Below are 20,240 nucleotides of genomic sequence, written 5' to 3'. Positions count from 1 at the left end.
TGTGTTGATGAATCGCCTTCTTCTCCTCCCGTTGCCAAGGGCTCGTTTTCTCTCTCTTTGACTTCTCCTTCCTCCCTTCCTTAGGGTGTAAATTGTAATTTTTTATGATTTATAATAGTATTTTAGCGAACAGCGAATCCGCGAAAAGTGAACCGCGAAGTAGTGAGGGAACACTGTAAACAGAACTGCTTTTTATGTTTACATTTACCATTGAAGTAGATGGAATTCCTTTCAACACTGTATTTCTGTGAATGTTGACCATTATTTGTTGTATTATACTGCTGTATTTCTGAAGTGGAATTTAGTGAATGGGGTTGTTATTGAGGTTATCACAGTGAGTTATTATGTTTTCACACATGATCATATATTATACATTACTTCAAGATGTGTCCATCAGCTACAGTATTTCCTGGTATGATTTAATAGAATGGTGCTACTTTTCTAAAACCACTACCTGCTGTTTTCGTTAAGGCAAGTTTCACTGTTATCTCCTCAAAATTGCTCAGGTATTGTTTTTTTTTACAGTTTTTGGGAAGTCCATACCTCTAGGCCATGGTTCTCAACCTGTGGGTCCCCAGGTGTTTTGGCCTACAACTCTCAGAAATGCCAGCCAGTTTACCAGCTGTTAAGATTTCTGGGAGTTGAAGGCCAAAACATATGGGGACTCACAAGTTGAGAACCCCTGCTAAGCTATAAATTAAACCAGTTGTGTGGTTTTTGTGTTGTCGAAGGCTTTCATGGCCGGGATCACAAGGTTGTTGTATGTTTTCCGGGCCGTATGGCCATGTTCCAGAAGTATTCGCTCCTGAAGTTTCGCCCACATCTATGGCAGGCATCCTCAGAGGTTGTGTAGTTTTTGCTCGAAAATTAAATCCTGAACTACATTAATGCCAAAGGATGTCACACTAAATTCACCTGGCATTACTTCTCAGCAAGAAAGCCTTGGCTCTAAGGAAACCCACTTCCTTTTCTTTAATATTCCCAAGTGTTGTCTTTTAAAAAAATCTCTATATTGAAAGCGGAAGCCAATGTGAAACAGCAGGCAGAATATTACATTTGCACAGGAAAAATGGGAATCAATTCTCACTTAATGCAGAGATCTCAGATAAGTCATTATTTTAAAATCTACCTTATGTTGTAGGATGTTTTCAGAGAATGTATTAATCCAATGAAGGCCACTTGGACCTTTTTAAGAAAAGAGTGGGAGGAAATGTAAGAAAAATAGTAAATGAAACACACCAATTAATTTGAAAAAAAAAAGCACAAGGGATCCAACCAGAATTAGCCACTGTTTTAAAGTAAAATGCAATTAAACAATACTTTCCAACTAGAAACAATGAAGAAAGCAATTCAACGGTCACAGAGTAAAATAAGATCTCCTACTCCCTCCAAAGATTGCCCGGCTCAGTTTGTTGCAAGAAACTAGGAACACAAGAAGATCTATTTCTCAGGTTTCCTCACTTCTTCCTATAAGCAAACCTACAAAAGAAAAACCAAAGTAACAATAGTGGTGATTTTAAAAAAAGGAATCTGGATGATGCGCCTCATTCAGCAAATATCATGAAAAGCTAATCTTTAGATGGGACCTTTGCATTTATAGGATACCTTTCTGTAAAGAACAAAGCTACTTTTGTCAAATTGAGTTTTTGCTTCCACAACTACAGCACAACAATCAGGCTGTGGAAGAAGATTCAGTTCCAGAAGGACACGGATTCTCAAGGTATTCTAAATGAACATCCAGGGTGCCATATGTCAAGCGCAGCACGTCCAGAACCTTTTCTTGTATGAGGTCAACTTGTTCTACAGGACAATAATCATCCAAGCTGGATCTGCGAAGAAATTATGGTGAATCCATTAAAGTCTCTTGCAAAGAAAATGACTATATGTTTATAAAGGTTATTTTGGTTATGTAGCTTTGGTGCAATTCTTTTATTGAAAATCCATTTACAATGTCAGGCCTCACACAGCCATCCCTTGCTTCAGGAGACACTTGGACTACAATCCTAAAAACACATATTTGAATAAGCAAGTCTTATTGAACCCCATGAAACTTACATCTCTATAGAGGTGCATTAGGTTGCACTACTGGGGACTGAACTACAATATCTTACAGTCAGAAGGCTTTGGGAGTTGATACCTCCAATCAACGTTCAAGGTATACAGGTATATTAAATATCATAAATGGAATTTACCTGAATTTTATCTCACAGGAGTATTTGCTTACCCTTGAAGCACAGCAAGGAAAATTAGACATCTTAGTTGTGTGACTATATACAACAGTGCAACCTAATGCATATCTGCAGAGATGTAAATCCCATGAGGTTCAATAAGACTTAACACTAATGGGAGTTATTTTCTTTTAAGTTATGTAGAGTTTAGCATTCTACCTTGTACTCTGACTCGCCTTTATCATCTTCTTCAGTGGGCAATATTAAAATCATTATAACCTTTCAATAAGCTTTGGGTGTCAAAGGCAATAGGCATCTTACTTTATCAGCAACTCTGTATTACTATTTCTGACTCTGTCAGGAGGGAAGAACTAGAACATTGAAAGAACGTTAATACTGCCAACTGAACAAGATGAAAATGTCAAAAACGGACCTAGTGTTTGCATCATTGAAGGTTTGTTTAGATCCAGAGCTATCAATCTTCCTCCAGTTAAAAACTGGCATACTCAACAGATAATCACATCTCTAGACTATGCATTCATTATGTAACACAATTTTTGTACCTGGGTTAAAATATCATAAAAACATGGAAAAAGTGCATTAAACTGCAAAAACTTAGTTTTTGCATAATATCCTGCAGCTTTTCAATGACTATCTCACAGAGTCTCAACCACTTCAACACAGTTTGTGGCAGCTACAAAAACAAAGTTTCTGGAGTATAACTACGACTTTCAAAGTAAGTACCGCACAATTAAACAGGAAGTAACACTTTCAAACCAGGAACAGATTTTTTAAAAAAAATTGTTACAAGCATCCCCACACAAGCTTACCGGGCTATTGTCACAAGTGTTGGTTTTGGCAGGTTTCTCAAGACATGCTTTACAGACTGTACAAGACCATCTATCTCTTTTTCAGTGCTAACATGATGAGGAATCTCTGAATAGTCACATGTAAGTCCAGCTTGATGGACCTGGGGGGAAAAAGACTGGTGTAAAGGAACTCATCATGACATTATCCCAAAACAGCACAGAAGCCAAAATAAAATACAAGAGAAAACATCTATAAGAATATTAATGGATTTAAAATCCAAAGTTCACATTGTTCATATATTATACTTCTGTTTCCCACTCTATCACAAAAATTTCTTGGCAAGATTTGTTCTCAGGGACAAATCTGAGTACCAATGCCTTCCTCTGAGGCTGAGAGAATGTGACTTGCTCAAGGTCACCCAGCGGGTTTACATGGCTAATCAGGATTTTGAACTCTGATCTCCCAGAACTTTAGATTTCACCACTCAAACACTAGTTTGTTGTGACTTCCAAAAATAGCTAATATCCAGGATGTCAGTGCTACATAGTAACAAGACAGTCTAGAAATTCTGCCTAATAAATAAGATTTACCATCTCATAGTCAGGGGTTCCCATTCGATTTTTCAAACTATGCACCAGCTGAAGTAGATTTTTCATCCTGTGGAGAAAACATATATACATCCCCAAATCCAGCAGTTAATTTCATCTGAAAGCGATCCATGGAAACACTATGAATGATATCAAGTAGAATGACATACAACAGGGTTTTGCTTCATGGTTTATGCTATTTTGCAAGCTAGGAAATATTCCCTCTCCACCCTTGCCCTAATTTAAACAGGTATTGCAGAATTATCCCAGAAACTCTATGTAAGACAAGACCGACCAGCATCTATACTTTCAAACAAGCACAAATATTAACATTATGTGGGTTTCCCGCCTTCACCAAAACTTTGTGTGCTTTCTGTCGGATGTCAAGTGCAGGACTTCCATGATTTTAATAACTGGCTTCCAAAATTTCTCTCTACACCTAGGGTTTATGGCATTTAAATGCCTGATTAAAACAATGGCCTCTTTGACGCAAGAAGTAGAGTCTCACTTATCCAACATTCGTTTATCCAATGTTCTGGATTATCCAACACAGTCTGCCTTTTAGTAGTCAATATTTTTGTAGTCAATGTTTTCAATACACTGTGATATTTTGGTGCTAAATTCGTACATCCAGTAATTACTGCATAGCATTACTGCGTATTGAACTACATTTTCAGTCAAATTTGTTGTATAACATGATGATTTGGTGCATAACTTGTAAAATCATAACCTAATTTGATGTTTAATAGGCTTTTCCTTAATCCCTCCTTATTATCCAACATATTCACTTATCCAATGTTCCGCTGGCCCGTTTATGTTGGATAAGTGAGACTCTACTGTAGTCTCCTTTCCTGGAAGGATAGGCAAAGTCCCTCCTTGCTCTCATTTTCCAGCGGACAAGACTTTTTTTATCTTAATGTGTGAGTAGGGAATTTTCATATGGTATGGGTTTATTCTATTTTTTAAAAAACAAATGTCTTAAATATTATACTGTTTAATGTGGGGATTTTAAATTGTTTTTTTTTTATAATTGTATTGTTAGGTTTTTATTAACTGACTTTGTTTGGAAGCCACCTTGAGTCCCACTCTGGCAGAAAGTCAGCATATAAATGAAATCAATAAATAAAGCAGGTGATGATGGTGCATGTAATGTACCATATTCATATGGAATTCTTGCCGAGATTCATCAGCTTGCCAAGCTCAGAGCTTAGAAATCTTACTTTTTTAGACTACAATTCCCAGAATTCTCCAACAACCATGACCACTTAACATTCTGAGAGCTAAAATGCAAAAATGAGTTTCTCCAAGATCTGTCTGCACCTTTTCTAGGTAAGTGTTCTACTGCATACTTCTCCATATCACTTCCTCATCATGTAATATCACATGCTAAAATATCTGTTTGTAATAACATGGCTGAGAAGTTGGGGCTCACACAGTTACTGTACCCAGGATGTGCAGCCCATCTTTGCAAGTTCTCTTCGCTGTCGTCGTCACACAAATCTGCAAAAGCTGCCTCCAGATCCTCCAGCTGGCGGATGCGATTCTCAACACAGTCAAGCAAGTCTTCCTTTAAAAGAAAAAAGTGGAAAGAATCTTTAGCAATCTCAAAGCTCTTTAACTGTAGGTTTAGTTCTACGGTTGAGAAAAGGGTCATCTTGTGAGCCATCTGTGAGCTCTGCTTAGGTGGGCCGTGTTTTTTGGGGTGGAAGCTGACTTTCCTGAACTGTGGTGCTTTCTGGAATAACTTTTGAGGAAGAGATGGGAAGTGGGAAAAGAAAATCGAAATGATGACTAGAACCTATTGGGAGCCGGGAGGAAAAAGGGATATGTACAGTACAACCTCCGTATCATCAGAACAATACATCACTATATCTCCACAACTTCATTTGCCTGCATCTAACAAATTATGATCTCTCTAGGCATTTCCTAGGTCATCCTGCATGATTTTATGATATCCTCCTGCTGAAAGTAATTCAATAAGATCATCTATTACTATATTTCTTCAATTCTAAGGTATACATTTTTTCCTATATAAACATCTCTATTTCTAAATGCCTTTTAGAATCACACAGTATATCTTACGTATTTTTGGTAGTGGTCATACTGAAAATAGAGTGTGTCTTACAATTGATGACATCTTACAATTGAAGAAATATAGGTATCTGCATTTTGTATTAATCACAGCAAATTCAGAAATGTATCCTTTGCAGACATGAGGGTGTACGACATTGTTTCTCAACCTGTGGGTCCCCAGATGTTTTGGCCTTCAATTCTCAGAAATCCTAACAGCTGGTAAACTTGCTGGGATTTCTGGGAGTTGTAGGCCAAAACACCTGGGGACCCACAGGTTGAGAAACACTGGTGTACGGTATCAATATGGTTAAGATAATGATTAGGAAATAGAGCCCTTCTGATATTTTTAAACTAGATCTCTCGTAATCCCTTGCTATTGGCTATATTAGTGAGGGCTAATGAGAACTGTGGGCTGAAACCTGTGGATTTGCCACTGCCCTAACAAAGATAATTCCAAGAGACCACGGACACTTCAGCTTCCCTATCATGTCAAGACCCTTGGAATCTGTCTGAAGATGCTGGGTGTTAACAACAGCTGCATTTAACTCCAGTAGCAGTTTTTTCTAGGAATTATTAACCAGAAAACACAGTCTGCTTTCGCAGTTTTGAATTTTGCACATTTGATTAAAATGTTCTCTCTCTAACTCAGTGGTTCTCAACCTGTGGGTGGCAGACCAGCAATGGGTTGCGAGAACGAAAACCCAGTCGGCGAACCTCCTTCCTATTTATTTATTTATTTATTTCACTTTACTCCCTCTCCTTTCTGCAGAGCTGACCATTGCATTGGATAGACCACATCAGCTCTAGATTATTAAATACTAGTATAGGGACCCGGCAGTGCCCGGGTTATTTGAAAAAGGCATTATTTGTATTTGAATGTTAGGTATTCTCAGTTTAGAGTGGCTGAAGTACAATTCCCAGAATCGTGGTTCAATCCTCCCCAAACCCTGCCAGTATTCAAAGTTGGCCATTTTGAGTCTGTGTAGCAAGCATGGCCCAGATCTGTCGTTGGCTGGTCATCACCTAGCTGCAGTGCACTCTGGATGGGGGTGAACTACTATAACTCCCAGATTCCCGGGGCAATTGTCTCGAAACATCTTCAGTATCCACAGCAGGCAATGTTCAGTCTGTGTGCCCAGTTTGGTCCAGATCCGTCATTGGCTGGGTTCAGTGGTCTTTGGATGCAGGTGAACTACAACTCCCAAAATCATGGCCCATTCCCAAAAATCCCTGCAGTATGTTCAGTTGGTGATGAGGTTTCTCTGTGCAAATTTTGGTCCCGGTCCACTGTCGGTGGGGGTCAGTGTTTCTCTGGATGCAGGTGAACTATAACTCCCTTTTCCCCAAACTTGTCTAATATGTTGCATTGGTTATGGGGGCTCTTTGTGCCAAGTTTGATCCTGGTCCATCATCAGTGGGGTTTGATTGCAGGTGAACTATAAATCCCAGTACCTATTACTCCCAAAAGTCCAGGCCAATTCCCCTCCAAACCCACCAGTATTTAAATCTGGGCATATTGGGGATGCATGGCAAGTTTGGTCCAGACCCATCATTGTTTGGGTTCATAGCGTTCTGGGCGTAGGTGAACTACAACTCCTATAAATTCCCCAGGAGGAGTCACAACGCTCTGACATGATGCAGGGTAAACTACAACTTCAATCCCCCAAACTCCTCCAGTAAGTTTAGTTGTTGCTCTGTTCTGCTATGTTTGTTATGCAGACAGATTTTAAACGGAAGGGCAGTAGGTGGGATCATGCAAATTCCCCAGCAATGGAGAACCCTGGGATGCCTGTCTGTGGTGGAAAAAGCAAAATCTAGGATGAAATGGTCTCCAAAGTAAAGCATTCCTTGGGTGGTGGACCGTAGTGTTTGGGGAGGACATTGGCAGGGGTTGGGCTACATGTTCATGGAGCTCGCTGAAACAGCAATGCCAGTGGACGGGAGTGACTTGCTGGCTTCTCAGCACTGGGAACTGTAGCCTGTTTGTGAAGGCTGTCTGTGTGAGTGGACACCCGTTCCACATACACACATATGGGTTTTCACTTTTATTATGGATATATAGATAAAGATGGTTTTCTGTGGGTGAGCAGATGGCGACTACTTGATGGAATATGTTCTGTATCAGAAACTAGAGCTGATGTGGTCTATACAATGCAATTTTCTGAATCAGCACCCCAAATAAACAAACCAAATGTAAAGTTAACCAAAAACTGATTCATAACCTTTTTAGTACTAATGTTGCAGAGTGGTCCCTAGTCAAAGTGGGCCCTGGTCAAGTGGGCTCTGGTCAAAAAAAGGTTGGGAACCACTGCTCTAACTCCTCCAGTTTGAATGTACAATGAACTTTCTCCACTCATGCTGGAGGATCTAGAGATTTCTAGAGATAATACCTCTCTAGATCCTTAAATGTTTTTCTGTGGTCCATTTCCAGCAGAAGTCAACCACAGAGTCATGCTGGAAAACCTAGAAATTCCAGGAAAGTGTTCTCTCAGGGAAGAAAAATATCAATATCCTTCCCTTTTTCTTAATTTCACAGGAGTCCTGTGCCCCTAACCTCAGTGAATGTTGAGGCCTAACTCTGAGGCCAAAATATGATTGAAATCCATTGGTGTTAAGTCTGTATTTGAACTTGAAATGCCATTGATTTGAAATGCCATTGGGATCAGAATCCTGTGGCACACATTCACCGGTCTCATTTAGCGATCATGTCCAATGCTACCTATAAAATCTTCATCTTACACATGGATGGCAAATGTGAGGAGGGGGTATGACATGTCTCTTTGGTAAAGAACTTGGTTTATTTGAATGAGATCCAAAATACTTTGGTTTCAGTGGCTAACTCACAACAGAAGAATATAATACGGACATGTCTCATTAAAAAATGCCACAGAATTTTAAAAAATAGTACAAAAAAGGTACATGTGAAGAGTAATCAAAAGCTCCTTTTCCCAGTTTTGCCTCAAATTCACTTGGTCAAATTCACACTCCATAGAAATTTCATTAATGTGATTTCTGATACAATAATCTCCAATGCACTGCTGCAGTGCAATCAGGAGAGCTTGCCTGCAAATCAATCACTCCTTTTCTCCTCACATCCCTGTGCTCCTCAAAACATTATCTTATAGATTTCCTACCAGAAACAAAATCAATTACTCCATTCCTTCCTTAGTTGGTGCATGCCAGGAAATACCAACCTCTGATGAATTGCTGTTAGGCTTCTTAAAACTATACAATTCTTGCAAAATCTTGTATTCTTCCTATTTTAACCAAAAGAAGAGATGACATTAGATTAGAACACAATAGATATATGTCTTCAACTATCAGGGATTTTTCCTTCTTACTGCCTTCCCCGTTATTATTGCTGTGTGCCGTCAAATCGCTTCCGACAACTCAAAAGCAAACCTATCAAACATTTTCCTTAGCAAAATTTGTTTAAAGGGGGTTGCTTTTGCCTTCTTTTGAAGCCCCTTCTACACTGCCATATATTCTAGATTATCAAGGCAGATAATCCACATAATCTGCTTTGAATGGATTATATGAGTCTACACTGCCATATAACCCAATTCAAAGCAGATAATCTGGATTTTATATGACAGTGTAGTCAAGAGGCCTGGGAAAGTGTGATTTGATCACCACCATCATCCAGTGGGTTTCTAAGGCTGAGCAGGAATTCAAATCACAATTAAACACTATACTTTGTTTAGTATAGACCTAACTCAGTTAATGAATCATCCAATGAAACTTTTTTTAATGTGACTTAAATGGGGCATATTGCAAAAACACAGGTTTACACTGTTGATTTGTAAAGGTTTCTCTGCAGTGAGTAAATGAAATCAGGAACTACCATAATAATTCTACTACATCTGATTCTTCTGTAGCCATGAGCTCCAAGGCCACCTGCAGGAAATAAGGCAAACAGCAACTGCATCTAAACATGCCCAGAAGAGAAATCAGAGATAAAAGGGTTTTTAAATGATCAATAAAAGCAGAGCTTGGAAAAAGTGACATTTGGATGACAACTCCAAGGATTCCCCAGCCGGCATGGCCATGTGTGGAACACCCCCCCCCCCCCGCAATCCAGCACAAGAGATCATTGAATTATGATCAAAAGCCTGCCTAAGCAATTACCGCATCCACAAAATTTGTATATCTACAACTTTCGCCACTAAAATAGGCACCATATAAAGGCAGGAAGGTTGGTGAGGAAAAAAGTAACTTCTGAATGCCCTTTTAAGAGGAGCTTTCAAGTACCCTAAATATTCTTGTATAAGCTCAGATGTAAAAATCTGCCCAAAATACTGAGGTTGAGTACTATACCTTAACTGTTTTGTATACAAAAGGAACTATCTCTCAGTAGACTGATGACAAGAGCTTACTCCGTCCCAGGAGTACCTAAAAGAAGCACCAACCCCCTTTAATCTTTCCATCATGGTGTTTGGCTTCCTGAGGTGTCTGTAGTGCTTCCCCTCTCTGTGAAACAACTTTCGGCTTATCCATGGACCCATAACAAAGGCTCCAAAACCTGCCCTTGACTGAGGTCAATTTATACATTGATAAGGTAAAAGTACAGGTTTCCCCTTGATATTAAGTCTATTCGAGTCTGACTCTGGGGGATGATGCTCATCTCAATTTCTAAGCCGAAAAGCCGGTGTTGTCTGTAGATGCCTCCTAGATCATGTGGCCAGCATGACTGCATGGACCTCTGTTATATTCTCGCCAAAGTGGTACCTATTGATCTACTCACATTTGCATGTTTTCGAACTGCTAGGTTGGCAGAAGCTGGGGCTAACAACAAGAGCTCATCCCACCCCGCGGATTCGAACCGCTGACCTTTCAATCGGCAAGTTCTGCAGCTTAGCGGTTAAACCTGCGGAGCCACTGCGGCCCCTATACATTGGTATATATAATACTGCAATTTACAATAGGCTGAAAATGGGTTTGCAGGAACATGTTGAACTGCTCTTTTGAAGCTGGTGTTTCTGTATATTCTCTCTTCCCTCTTTTTCTGTGTTTTAATTACCATCACAATCTGTTTTAAGAGAAGCATTTCTGAGGAAAGAGCACAAAGATGGCTTAAATGAATGATACACATCCTGCCACACAAAAACCTTTTACAAAGAAGCATTCTACCTTATGACAGAGGTGAAATAATGTTTCTCAGGCTTCATCGACACTGCCATATAATGCAGCTTCAAACTGCATTATATGGCACTGTAGGTGGGGCCTCTGCAGGAGGCTAGGCTGGAACCTACTCTGCTTTCTTTTTGCTGACAATCGAAGACATTTCTTTGGAATTTTTGTCCAGGAGGAAATTGAGGTGCATGCCATATTATTTGTTTTTAAATTTTGGTTCTCACAATTTTATACTATTTTAATTGTTTTTAAAACTGTATTGTTTAAAGTTATTTCATCTGTGTGGTGTCTTGGGTCCTACTTGAGGAGAAAGGTGACGTATAAAATCTAACAGTCACTGAAAATAGTTTAAATGTCCTTGCTGTATGTGGGAGGATGGGGGAAACAGTAGAAAGATTTTTTTAAATAAACTATTTCCTGTTAATTTACAACAGGGACATTGACTGGAAAAAGTATAGAATTTGTTTTCTACTGCTTCAAAAGAGAGAACTGGGTCCTATCCATTTAAGGCACTGGAAAATTGATTGCAATTAAACACTGAAGGAACTTCCTCACATTAAGACAGTTCTAAAAGATGAACTTTTGGGAGCCCCTGGTGGTGCAGCGGATTAAGCCACTGAGGTGCGGAACTTGCTGACTGAAAGGCTGAAACTTCAAATCGAGGGAGCAGGATGAGCTCCCACTGTTAGCCCCAGCTTCTGCAAACCTAGCAGTTTGAAAACATGCAAATGTGAGTAGATCAATAGGTACCGACGGGAAGGTAACAGTATTCCATGCAGTCATGCCACCCACATGACCTTGGAGATGTCTATGGACAACGCCGGTTCTTTGGTTTAGAAATGGAGATGAGTACCAACTCCCAGAGTCAGACACGACTAGACTTAATGTCAGGGGAAAACCTTGACCTTTACCTAAGATATGAAATACTGGGCTATAAGAGCCAAATGTGGCCTATGGACTGGACTTTCTCCATCCCCACTGACAAATTATTACATGATTGACTATCACAGCTTGATAGTTACCTGAGTGTATATTTCTTTAAAAGGGTTCTTCACGGAAAAGAAATCCAAGTCAATGTCTAAAACAAAAGCACTGCCTTTTTGCAACACTTGGAGAATGTCTTTGACCAGCTCCGTCGTCTGGCAAGTGTGATTCCCAAAGGAACAGGATGCAGAAGGATCCTGAACATCCACAGTTTTCTCATGGCCAGGCCTTGTTTTTTCCAAGCCTTCTGCCTCCACATCTGGACAGCTGGGGGCAAGGGGGAACCCATCTTCCTTTGATGATGAGGCAACGTTGGCGTTTGCTGCACTGGGTTCACTCAACTTGAGCTTCTTTGCCGACGACAGAGGATGATTTTCTTCCTGGCTGTCAGAAGATCTGGACGGATTCACCAGGCGGACACTCAGATGCAAAGACTTCTCATTTTCAAGCTGATCAGCAGGGACATAGAGCCCGTCAGAAAGGAAATAATTGTCAGAGCTTGTGACCCTGGAACAAAAATATATCTTAGCATGTATGGTGCACATTTCAAGAACAGATGTAATAGATGTATTAAAATGCCCTGGTATTGCTATCAGAGCAAAATAAGAGCACTGACCCTTTGGAAATGGAGATGTTCCTTCGTTCCCCTTATTCTAGCATTGAAAAGAGTGGGGCATTAAAAATCATTCACAACTAGAATGGTTGAATTTGCTGTGCCTGAATGCCCTTGATCACTTGGCTCTGTTTCTTCTTTATTCAAACTGTTACTTCGATGAAAGAAATTTGGGGATCTATGAGTGTAGTATAGTTCTTCCTCGGGAGGCAACGGCCACATTTTGCTATCCTTTCAGTAACTATATCCCCAGATATGACTTGTTAGAATAGCCCATCTTGTTTCATTTTCTCTCTGAAGGGTTTAGAAAAATTGCTTCATTGGACTAAAACTTCCAGAATTCTCCCGTTTGAAGACAATTTCATTTGATGCATTTTTAAAACTAACTATTTTCTTCCATTGTTATTATTTTTTAGGCCAGACCTTTCCAAACATTTCATGTTGGTGACACATTTTTTAGACATTCATCATTTTGTGATACAATAATTCAGTTTTAGGGGCAAACTGGATGTTAAACTAACCCCTTATAAGAGATACAGACACATACAGGAATTGTAATGAGAGTATATGTGGAGACACATATTTCATGAAAGCCTTCCAATATTTTTAAACATATATAATTTACTGTTTGTTTCACAAGACTCACAGCTTTCTTTTTACATTTGTGTGTCATGCCTATACATTGAAGCTGACACACACGTCATAACACACAGTTTGGAAAACTGCTTTCAGTGGTCAGAGACCATAGAATAAAATCAGAAAGTAGACCTGTGGATGATTTCCCTTAGATCTCAAATGCTATATATCTCTCAGTGATTCAACTACAGCAACACAATGACTGCTTAATGTGTTATCGAAGGCTTTCATGGCCGGAATCACTGGGTTGTTGTGAGTTTTCGGGCTGTATGGCTATGTTCCAGAAGCATTCTCTCCTGATGTTTTGCCCACCTCTATGGCAAACATCCTCAGAGGTTGTGAGGTCTGTTGGAAAGTGGGAAAGAGAAGTTCATATATCTGGAAATTTCAGGTTGGGAGAAAGAACTCTTGCCTCTTGGAGGCAAGTGTGAACGTTGTAATTGGCTAGCTTGATTAGCATTTAATGTCCTTGTAGATTCAAAGCCTGCCTGCTTCTTGCCTGAGGGAATCCTTTGTTGGGAGGTGTTAGTTGACCCTGATTGTTTCATATCTGGAATTCCTGTTTTCTGAATGTTGTTCTTTATTTACTGTCCTGATTTTAGAGTTTTTTTAAATACTGGTAGCCAGATTTTGTTCATTTTCATGGTTTCCTCCTTTCTGTTGAAATTGTCCATGTGCTTGTGGATTTCAACCACCTAAACTGGGCTCTACAGGTCAATGAATACTTCACCACAGACATAAGAAGAGCTGCAAGGCCAAATACAAGTCATGAGAGTAAAGACAAAGATCCACCCAGAGGAAAAGTGTTCTTTCCATACATCAAGGGAACCACTGACCGCATTGGGAAGCTGATGAAGAAACACAACCTACAAAGTATTTACAGACCCACTAAGAAAATCCAACAAATGCTAATTCAGCAAAGGACAAGAGGAATCCTATCACCTCTGCAGGAGTCTACCGTATACCATGCAACTGTGGACAAGTCTACATAGGGACCACCAAATGCAGCATTGCCCAAACACGAATCAAGGAACATGAAAGGTACTGCAGACTAACTCAACCAGAGAAATCAGCCATAGCAGAGCACTTGATGAAACAACCTGGACATAGCATATTATTTGAGAACACAGAAATCCTGGACCACTCCAGCAACCACCATGTCAGACTACACATAGAAGCCACTGAAATCCACAAGCATGTCGACAATTTCAACAGAAAGGAAGGAACCATGAAAATGAACAAAATCTGGTTGGTGATGGGCTGGTGCGGCCATGGGGGTGAAAACTTCCCCCTAACTCCTTCCGTTGCCTGTTCCAGACTATCGCTTCTTGTTCGCTGCCAATCCATATCTCTTTGGCGCAATCAGGTTTTATTATAATTTCATTATATATTGCTATTTGATTGACTTGTTTTAAATAGCTAACTTGTTATTACTCACCCTGGGATCATAATGAAAGAAGGCAGAAGAAGCATCTTTTTAAAAACCCACTTGCTTTATTTGCTCAAAGGAGGGAACATGGAGTAGGACTACAACACTTACTTGGAAGTAAACTCTTTTAGGACGACTTATTTCTAAGTAAGTACACATAGAACTGTACAAGTGAGATGATGGGTAAAATACAGTAATTTGTGGCATGAAGTGAGAAAACAAGCTAGCAGTTCTGCTAAAATTAGTTAGAAAACATTTATGAGAAAATGGAAGCAGACAAGAACCACAAAATAGACATCAAATCTAACTTCTTGCACTCTGCTAGGCAAACACATATTTACCTGATTGTCGTGGTGGAAGTGTCTTTACCCACTAAAAAATGATGGGTCCCTTCTTCAATTTGTTGAGCCCACACTGGATGTAACCATATCACATGTGAAAAATGGCCAGCATAAACAGCAGGCATGATCCAGTTTTCAATACTTAGCTCACTGTAAAAAAAAACACAAGGCTGAATGCATTGAAAGGGATGCTGCTGTCAGAGGACATGGGCTGTATATCTCATCGTCACAATACATTTGCACATCTAAAAAGCAAAGGCCAGGATGTTTGAAATAAAATGAATGTAGGACAAGTACATGAGCAAACAGTAGGGAAAAAAATGAAACTTTTCTGACCAGCAATCTAAGGGTGCATCTACACTGTAGAATTAATGCAGTTTGACATTACTTTAACTGCCATGGCTCAATGCTGTGGAATACAGTGTTCCCTCACTACTTTGCGGTTCGCTTTTCACGGACTCGCTGTTTTGCAGTCTTTTAATAAACACTAAAATAATAATACAAATCATAAAATAATGTTATAAATCCCTCTTTCTACTTCCTTCCTAAGGAGAAGCCTAAGGAAGGAAGGAAGGAGCAGCCGAAGAGAGAGAAAAGGAGGCTGAAACAGCTTTGTTTTCGTCTCATAAGGCAGTGGCAGCGGTGAGAGTGCACATGCGCGTGCTTGAGGTCAAGGAGAGGACAGAGACGCTATTTACCAGTGAGATTGTAAACAACACAAATATTTTTCCTACTTTGCGGATTTTGACTTTTCGTGGGTGGTCTTGGAACGTAACCCCCATGATAAGTGAGGGAACACTGTACTGGGATCTGTAGTTCAGTGAGGCAATAGCACTCTTTGGTATAGAGATGTTAAGATCTTGCAAAAAAAAAAAGTCCTGGTAAAGCCTTCCCATAGTGAACATCTGGGTAGTTTTAGGTCCCTTCCGGCCATTTTGTTAACACACAATTTAACTGATGGTGGCTGGGGATTGTCAAACATATTCCATCAGTTTAAATACTTCTGGTAGGTTAAAATATGGATCCAGGATCACTGACAGATTTTCTGTCTTACTGAAGGGTTTGAAAAGTAGCTCTCGGCAAGTGGACATGCTGACTGGGACATTATTACCCGCCTCAAGCCATAAGGGGAGTAATAAATAAAATTATTATTGCTGTTGTTGCTATTATTTTGGAACTGTCAATCCCCAAACACCAATCAAATAAAAAACTTTTCCAAGATCTAGTTGCTGTATTATGATTATGATTATTAACTCCCCCCTACCATTCTCCTTACTGAGATACAGTACAATAGAATTTAAAAATAAGGCAAATACAAATACATATGAATATAAAAATTTAAAAAATTATAGAATTGCCAGTAAGTATTTGTGTCATAAGCGTAAAACTTCAAATATTACATTATAAATCAGGGATGTTGGGTTGGTCCAGAAATGAAGCAATATATCAACAGCAAAGGAAACAACACCCTTTGCCTTCCTGCATGCATAAAAATCTAGCATATGAACAACTGGATCACAGGATCCTACCTAAACAGAGCTTCTTTGTCAAACACTGTGTCTGCAGGCATATTCACAGGGATGAGAAGATCTGGGTGAGAATCCAAATGGACAAAGCTGATGTTGCAGGCTGGAAGGTGCTTCGAACCAATGCCTCGGTAAATGAAAGGGAGAACCTAAAATAACAAGAATATACAAGAATTTAAATTGGGGCAAGGACAGATTATAGAGCGATGGGCCAAAACCAACTAAACATTCAAACAGGAAGAACTGTATATTACTACACTTAGGCAGAAAAAAATGAAATGTACAGATACAGGATGGGTGACACATGGCTTTGCAACAGTACATGTAAAAAAGATCTCGGAGTCTTCATAGACCATGAGTTGAAGATGAGCCAACAGTGTAATGCAGCAACTAAAAAAACCAATGCAATTCTAGGCTGCATCAATAGGAGTATAGTGTCGAGATTGGAGGAAGTCATGGTGCCTATTCTTCATTGATCATGCCTCACCTGGAATACTGTGTCTAGTTTTGGGCATCACAATTCACAAAGGATATTGACAAGCTGAAATGTGTCCAGAGAAGCGTGATCAAAATAGCAAAAGGTCTGGAAGCCCAGCACCACTTGGAGTGACTTAGAGAGTTGGATATATTTAGCCCGGAGAAGGAAAGGTTAAGGAATGACATAACAGCCAAATCTAAATATTTGAAATGGTGTCATATCAAAGTTGGAGCCAGATACTTAGATGTCCCAGAGACTAGTAGGACATGAAACAATGGATTCAAACGAAAAGAAAAGAGATTCCACCTAATTATTAGGAAGAGCTGCTAGTGGAATGTACTGCTTCAGAATGTGGTGGAGTCTCCTCTTCTGGGATTTTTTAAACAGAGGCTGGGTGGGTAGCCATCTGCTTATCCAAGGTTCTGCCGGCCCGTTTAGTTTGGATAAGTAAGACTCTACTATATTTTATTTTGTTTATAACTCACTTACTTATCAGTCAGTTATTATAAGTTTATATTAATGTTGTTGATTTATTGGTTTGTTTATTTTCATTATGGCATTAAATCTTTGCCACTTTTTTGTTTGGAAACCGCCTTGAGTCCCTTCAGGAAGATATGGCGGGTTATAAATAATGATGATGATGATGATTATAGTGGCAACCACAAAAAGGAAGTTTCTGGAGGATAACAACTACAGTAGAGTCTCACTTATCCAAGACTTGCTTATCCAAGGTTCTGGATTATCCAATGCATTTTTGTAGTCAATGTTTTCAATATATCGTGATATTTTGATGCTAAATTCGTAAATACAGTAATTACTACATAGCATTACTGTGTATTGAACTACTTTTTCTGTCAAATGTGTTGTACAACATGATGTTTTGGTGCTTAATTTGTAAAATCATAACCTAATTTGATGTTTAATAGGCTTTTCCTTAATCCCTCCTTATTATCCAAGATATTCGCTTATCGAAGGTTCTGCCGACCCATTTAGCTTGGATAAGTGAGACTCTACTGTAATTTCAAAATAAGGACCTGACAATTAAACAGGAAATGACACTTTCAATCCAGGAACAGATTTTTTTTTCCAAATTTGGTTACATAGTATAATTAATTCATCTTTTTAATTTATTTTTATTGTTATTAATTTTTGAGAAAAAGTTACAGCTATATAAGTATATTCTATACATTTTCCCCTCTTTTATTTACATTCACCCCTGTGCTCCCCTTCTGCAGAGCCATCTCTTTTTCTGTAGTCCCACCAAAAGTTCAATTTTTCCTTTGGAGGTAAATTCCCGTCTTCTTTTTCTAATAATTTTTCTAGAAATAATTTTTCTAGAAAGGGATTATGGACAAAAAGTCATTTTTGTCCATAATCCCTTCTTTACTTTTAAATTTGATGTTAGCTTGTCATTCAATGCCATTCTCCAAACTTCTTTATATTATTCATTAATTTGTATTTTCATTTCTCCTTTCCAATACAGTAGAATCTCGCTTATCCAACGTAAATGGGCCGGCAGAACGTTGGATAAACAAATATGTTGGATAATAAGGAGAGATTAAGGAAATGCCTATTAAACATCAAATTAGGTTATGATTTTACAAATTAAGCACCAAAACATCATGTTATACAACAAATTTGACAGAAAAAGTAGTCCAATACACAGTAATGCTATGTAGTAATTACTGTATTTACGAATTTAGCACCAAAATATCACGATATATTGCGAAACCTTTCTCTTCCGACAAGCTTTCGATGGGTGAAAAACTCGGGGCTATGTCTGTTTTTATTGTTATTTTAAAGCTAACTGTATTGTTTTAATCTATTTCTGTAAACCACTCGGAGTCAAACTGGGAGTATACAAGTCTAATAAATAAATAAATAAATAAATAAATAAAAACATTGACTACAAAAATGTGTTGGATAATCCAGAACATTGGATAAGTGAGTGTTGGATAAGTGAGACTCTACTGTATTCTGCAATTAGTAATCTGGCTGCTGTTAATAGCATGTCTATTAATTTTTTCCCCTCTTATCTTTCTCATCTTCTTTTTTAATTAAAAGTAACATTTCCACCGGATTCCTTCTAATTTTTATATTCATAATTGTTTTCTATTTCCCTTATAACCAATTCCCAAAAACGTTTTACATGTTTACAACCCCACCACATATGCATGCAGTAATGCATACATCTTGACACCACTGTCACGGCTCAATGTAATAAAATCCTGGGAATTAGTGAGGCATTTCAGCACTCTTTTGGTAGAGATGTGAAAAGAGCTTGTAAAATGACAATCCCCATGACAGTTCAAGCGGTGTCAAACTGTATCGCAGTGTAGATGCAGCCTGAGCCACTGCTGGAGTCAGAAGTGGGGTCAAAGGGCTCTCGTTCCGCTTGCAGTCTACACAACAGTCTCGTGGTGCTTACGTCGTGATGGTCCTCCACCACCCAAACCGGCAGCGCTGGGTAGAGTCTCTTCGGACTCCCCCCTCCGCCCTCTTCCTCCTCCTCGCTCATTGCGCAACGCCTCTGAACGCCGAAGGTTCCAAAACAGAACGTCGCCGTGGTCGAGATTCCAAAACCGAACGCTGCGGCCGCGAACGTTCCAAGGCCCGGGCGCCGGCAACGTTCCGGGGGACGCCTCTGGAGGTGACACAGGCGGCGGGCATGGTGGGAAAGCGAGGCGGAGGAGGAGCAAGGGGCGGAGCCAGGCGCCTAACTGGAGAGGGAGGAGGGAGGCCAACAAAGGGCGAAGCATGCCTCCCTTCGCGATTGTGTCCCCTTTGCAAAAAGCTTAGCACCAGGCTTCCTCTCTGATGTGCTTGGCGCTCCTCCTCCGGCCCTTTCCTCTTCCGGGGCCGCGCGCCTCCGCCGCACTTTTTCCTCCGCCAGTTCGGGATCTAGGTAAGTAAGACCAAGGATGCATCTCCGCTGTGGAATGAATGCAGCTTAACTGCACAGGCTCAGGGCTGTGTGAGTCTGTTTTTGGGCCCTTCATACAGCCATATAACTCAGAATAGGAAGGCAGGAGGTCACACACTGTCTGCTTTGAACTGGAATATATGGCAGAGTAGACTCAGATAATTCAAAGCAAATATTGTGGAATTTCCTTGCATGATATTCTGGGTTATATACAGTAGAGCAGGGGTCCTCAAACTTTTTAAGTGGAGGGCCGATTCATGGTCCCTCAGATTGTTGAGGGGCCGAATTATCATTTGGAAAAAAAACAAAAACAAAAAAAAAACGAACAAATTCCTATGCTCACTGCACATGTCTTATTTGTAGTGCCAACCCCCCCCCCCAAAAAAAACCCAGCAACAATTATTTATTTATTTGCTACATTTATACCCCACCATCTCTCACCCCAAAGGGGACTCAGAGCGGCTTACAAGTTGTATCTACAGTAGAGTCTCACTTATCCAACACTCGCTTATCCAACGTTCTGGATTATCCAACGCATT

General features: G+C 39.7%; 2 protein-coding genes across 8 annotated transcripts in view; one reads left to right on the top strand and one right to left on the bottom strand.

The window, feature by feature from the left end:
• Window positions 1–1,276: 1,276 nt before the first annotated feature.
• On the bottom strand, window positions 1,277–19,337 carry c4h5orf22 (chromosome 4 C5orf22 homolog). 3 transcript variants are annotated; one of them, XM_003226750.4, is made up of 9 exons: window positions 19,207–19,337; window positions 16,304–16,449; window positions 14,775–14,924; window positions 11,794–12,262; window positions 8,833–8,895; window positions 5,011–5,132; window positions 3,569–3,635; window positions 2,999–3,138; window positions 1,277–1,829 (listed from the first exon to the last, which is right to left on the bottom strand). In XM_003226750.4, exons 1-9 carry the CDS (start codon window positions 19,294–19,296, stop codon window positions 1,673–1,675), a joined length of 1,404 nt encoding a protein of 467 aa, XP_003226798.1. In that variant the 5' UTR covers window positions 19,297–19,337; the 3' UTR covers window positions 1,277–1,672. The 3 variants fall into 3 exon arrangements, with proteins under 3 accessions (XP_003226798.1, XP_016852517.1, XP_062833700.1); XM_016997028.2 differs by lacking the exon at window positions 14,775–14,924; XM_062977630.1 differs by lacking the exon at window positions 19,207–19,337 and having other exon boundaries at window positions 14,775–15,019; window positions 16,304–16,438.
• Window positions 19,338–19,550: 213 nt separating this feature from the next.
• Window positions 19,551–20,240, top strand: part of drosha (drosha ribonuclease III) — a 146,339-nt gene continuing 145,649 nt past the window's right edge. For 3 of the 5 annotated variants that reach the window (XM_062977624.1, XM_062977627.1, XM_062977629.1), the window contains exon 1: window positions 19,552–19,683. The gene's annotated coding sequence lies outside the window, so the exon portion shown is untranslated. Of the gene's footprint in view, window positions 19,684–20,240 lie in introns of all 5 variants that reach the window. The other 2 variants (XM_062977626.1, XM_062977625.1) reach the window with 1 other exon arrangement.

The sequence above is a fragment of the Anolis carolinensis genome, chromosome 4 (genome assembly GCF_035594765.1).
Source record: "Anolis carolinensis isolate JA03-04 chromosome 4, rAnoCar3.1.pri, whole genome shotgun sequence".
NCBI lineage: Eukaryota > Metazoa > Chordata > Lepidosauria > Squamata > Dactyloidae > Anolis > Anolis carolinensis.
This window is presented reverse-complemented; position numbering and strand designations above follow the sequence as displayed.

Coding starts and splice junctions, on each gene's coding strand:
- c4h5orf22 (XM_003226750.4), bottom strand. CDS start 19,296: ATGAGCGAGGAGGAGGAAGAGGGCGGAGGGGGGAGTCCGAAGAGACTC. Junction 8,896..11,793: donor TTAAAGAAATATACACTCAG/GTAACTATCAAG, acceptor TGGTTAAAATAG/GAAGAATACAAGATTTTGCA. Junction 1,830..2,998: donor ACACTTGTGACAATAGCCCG/GTAAGCTTGTGT, acceptor ATTTCTTCGCAG/ATCCAGCTTGGATGATTATT.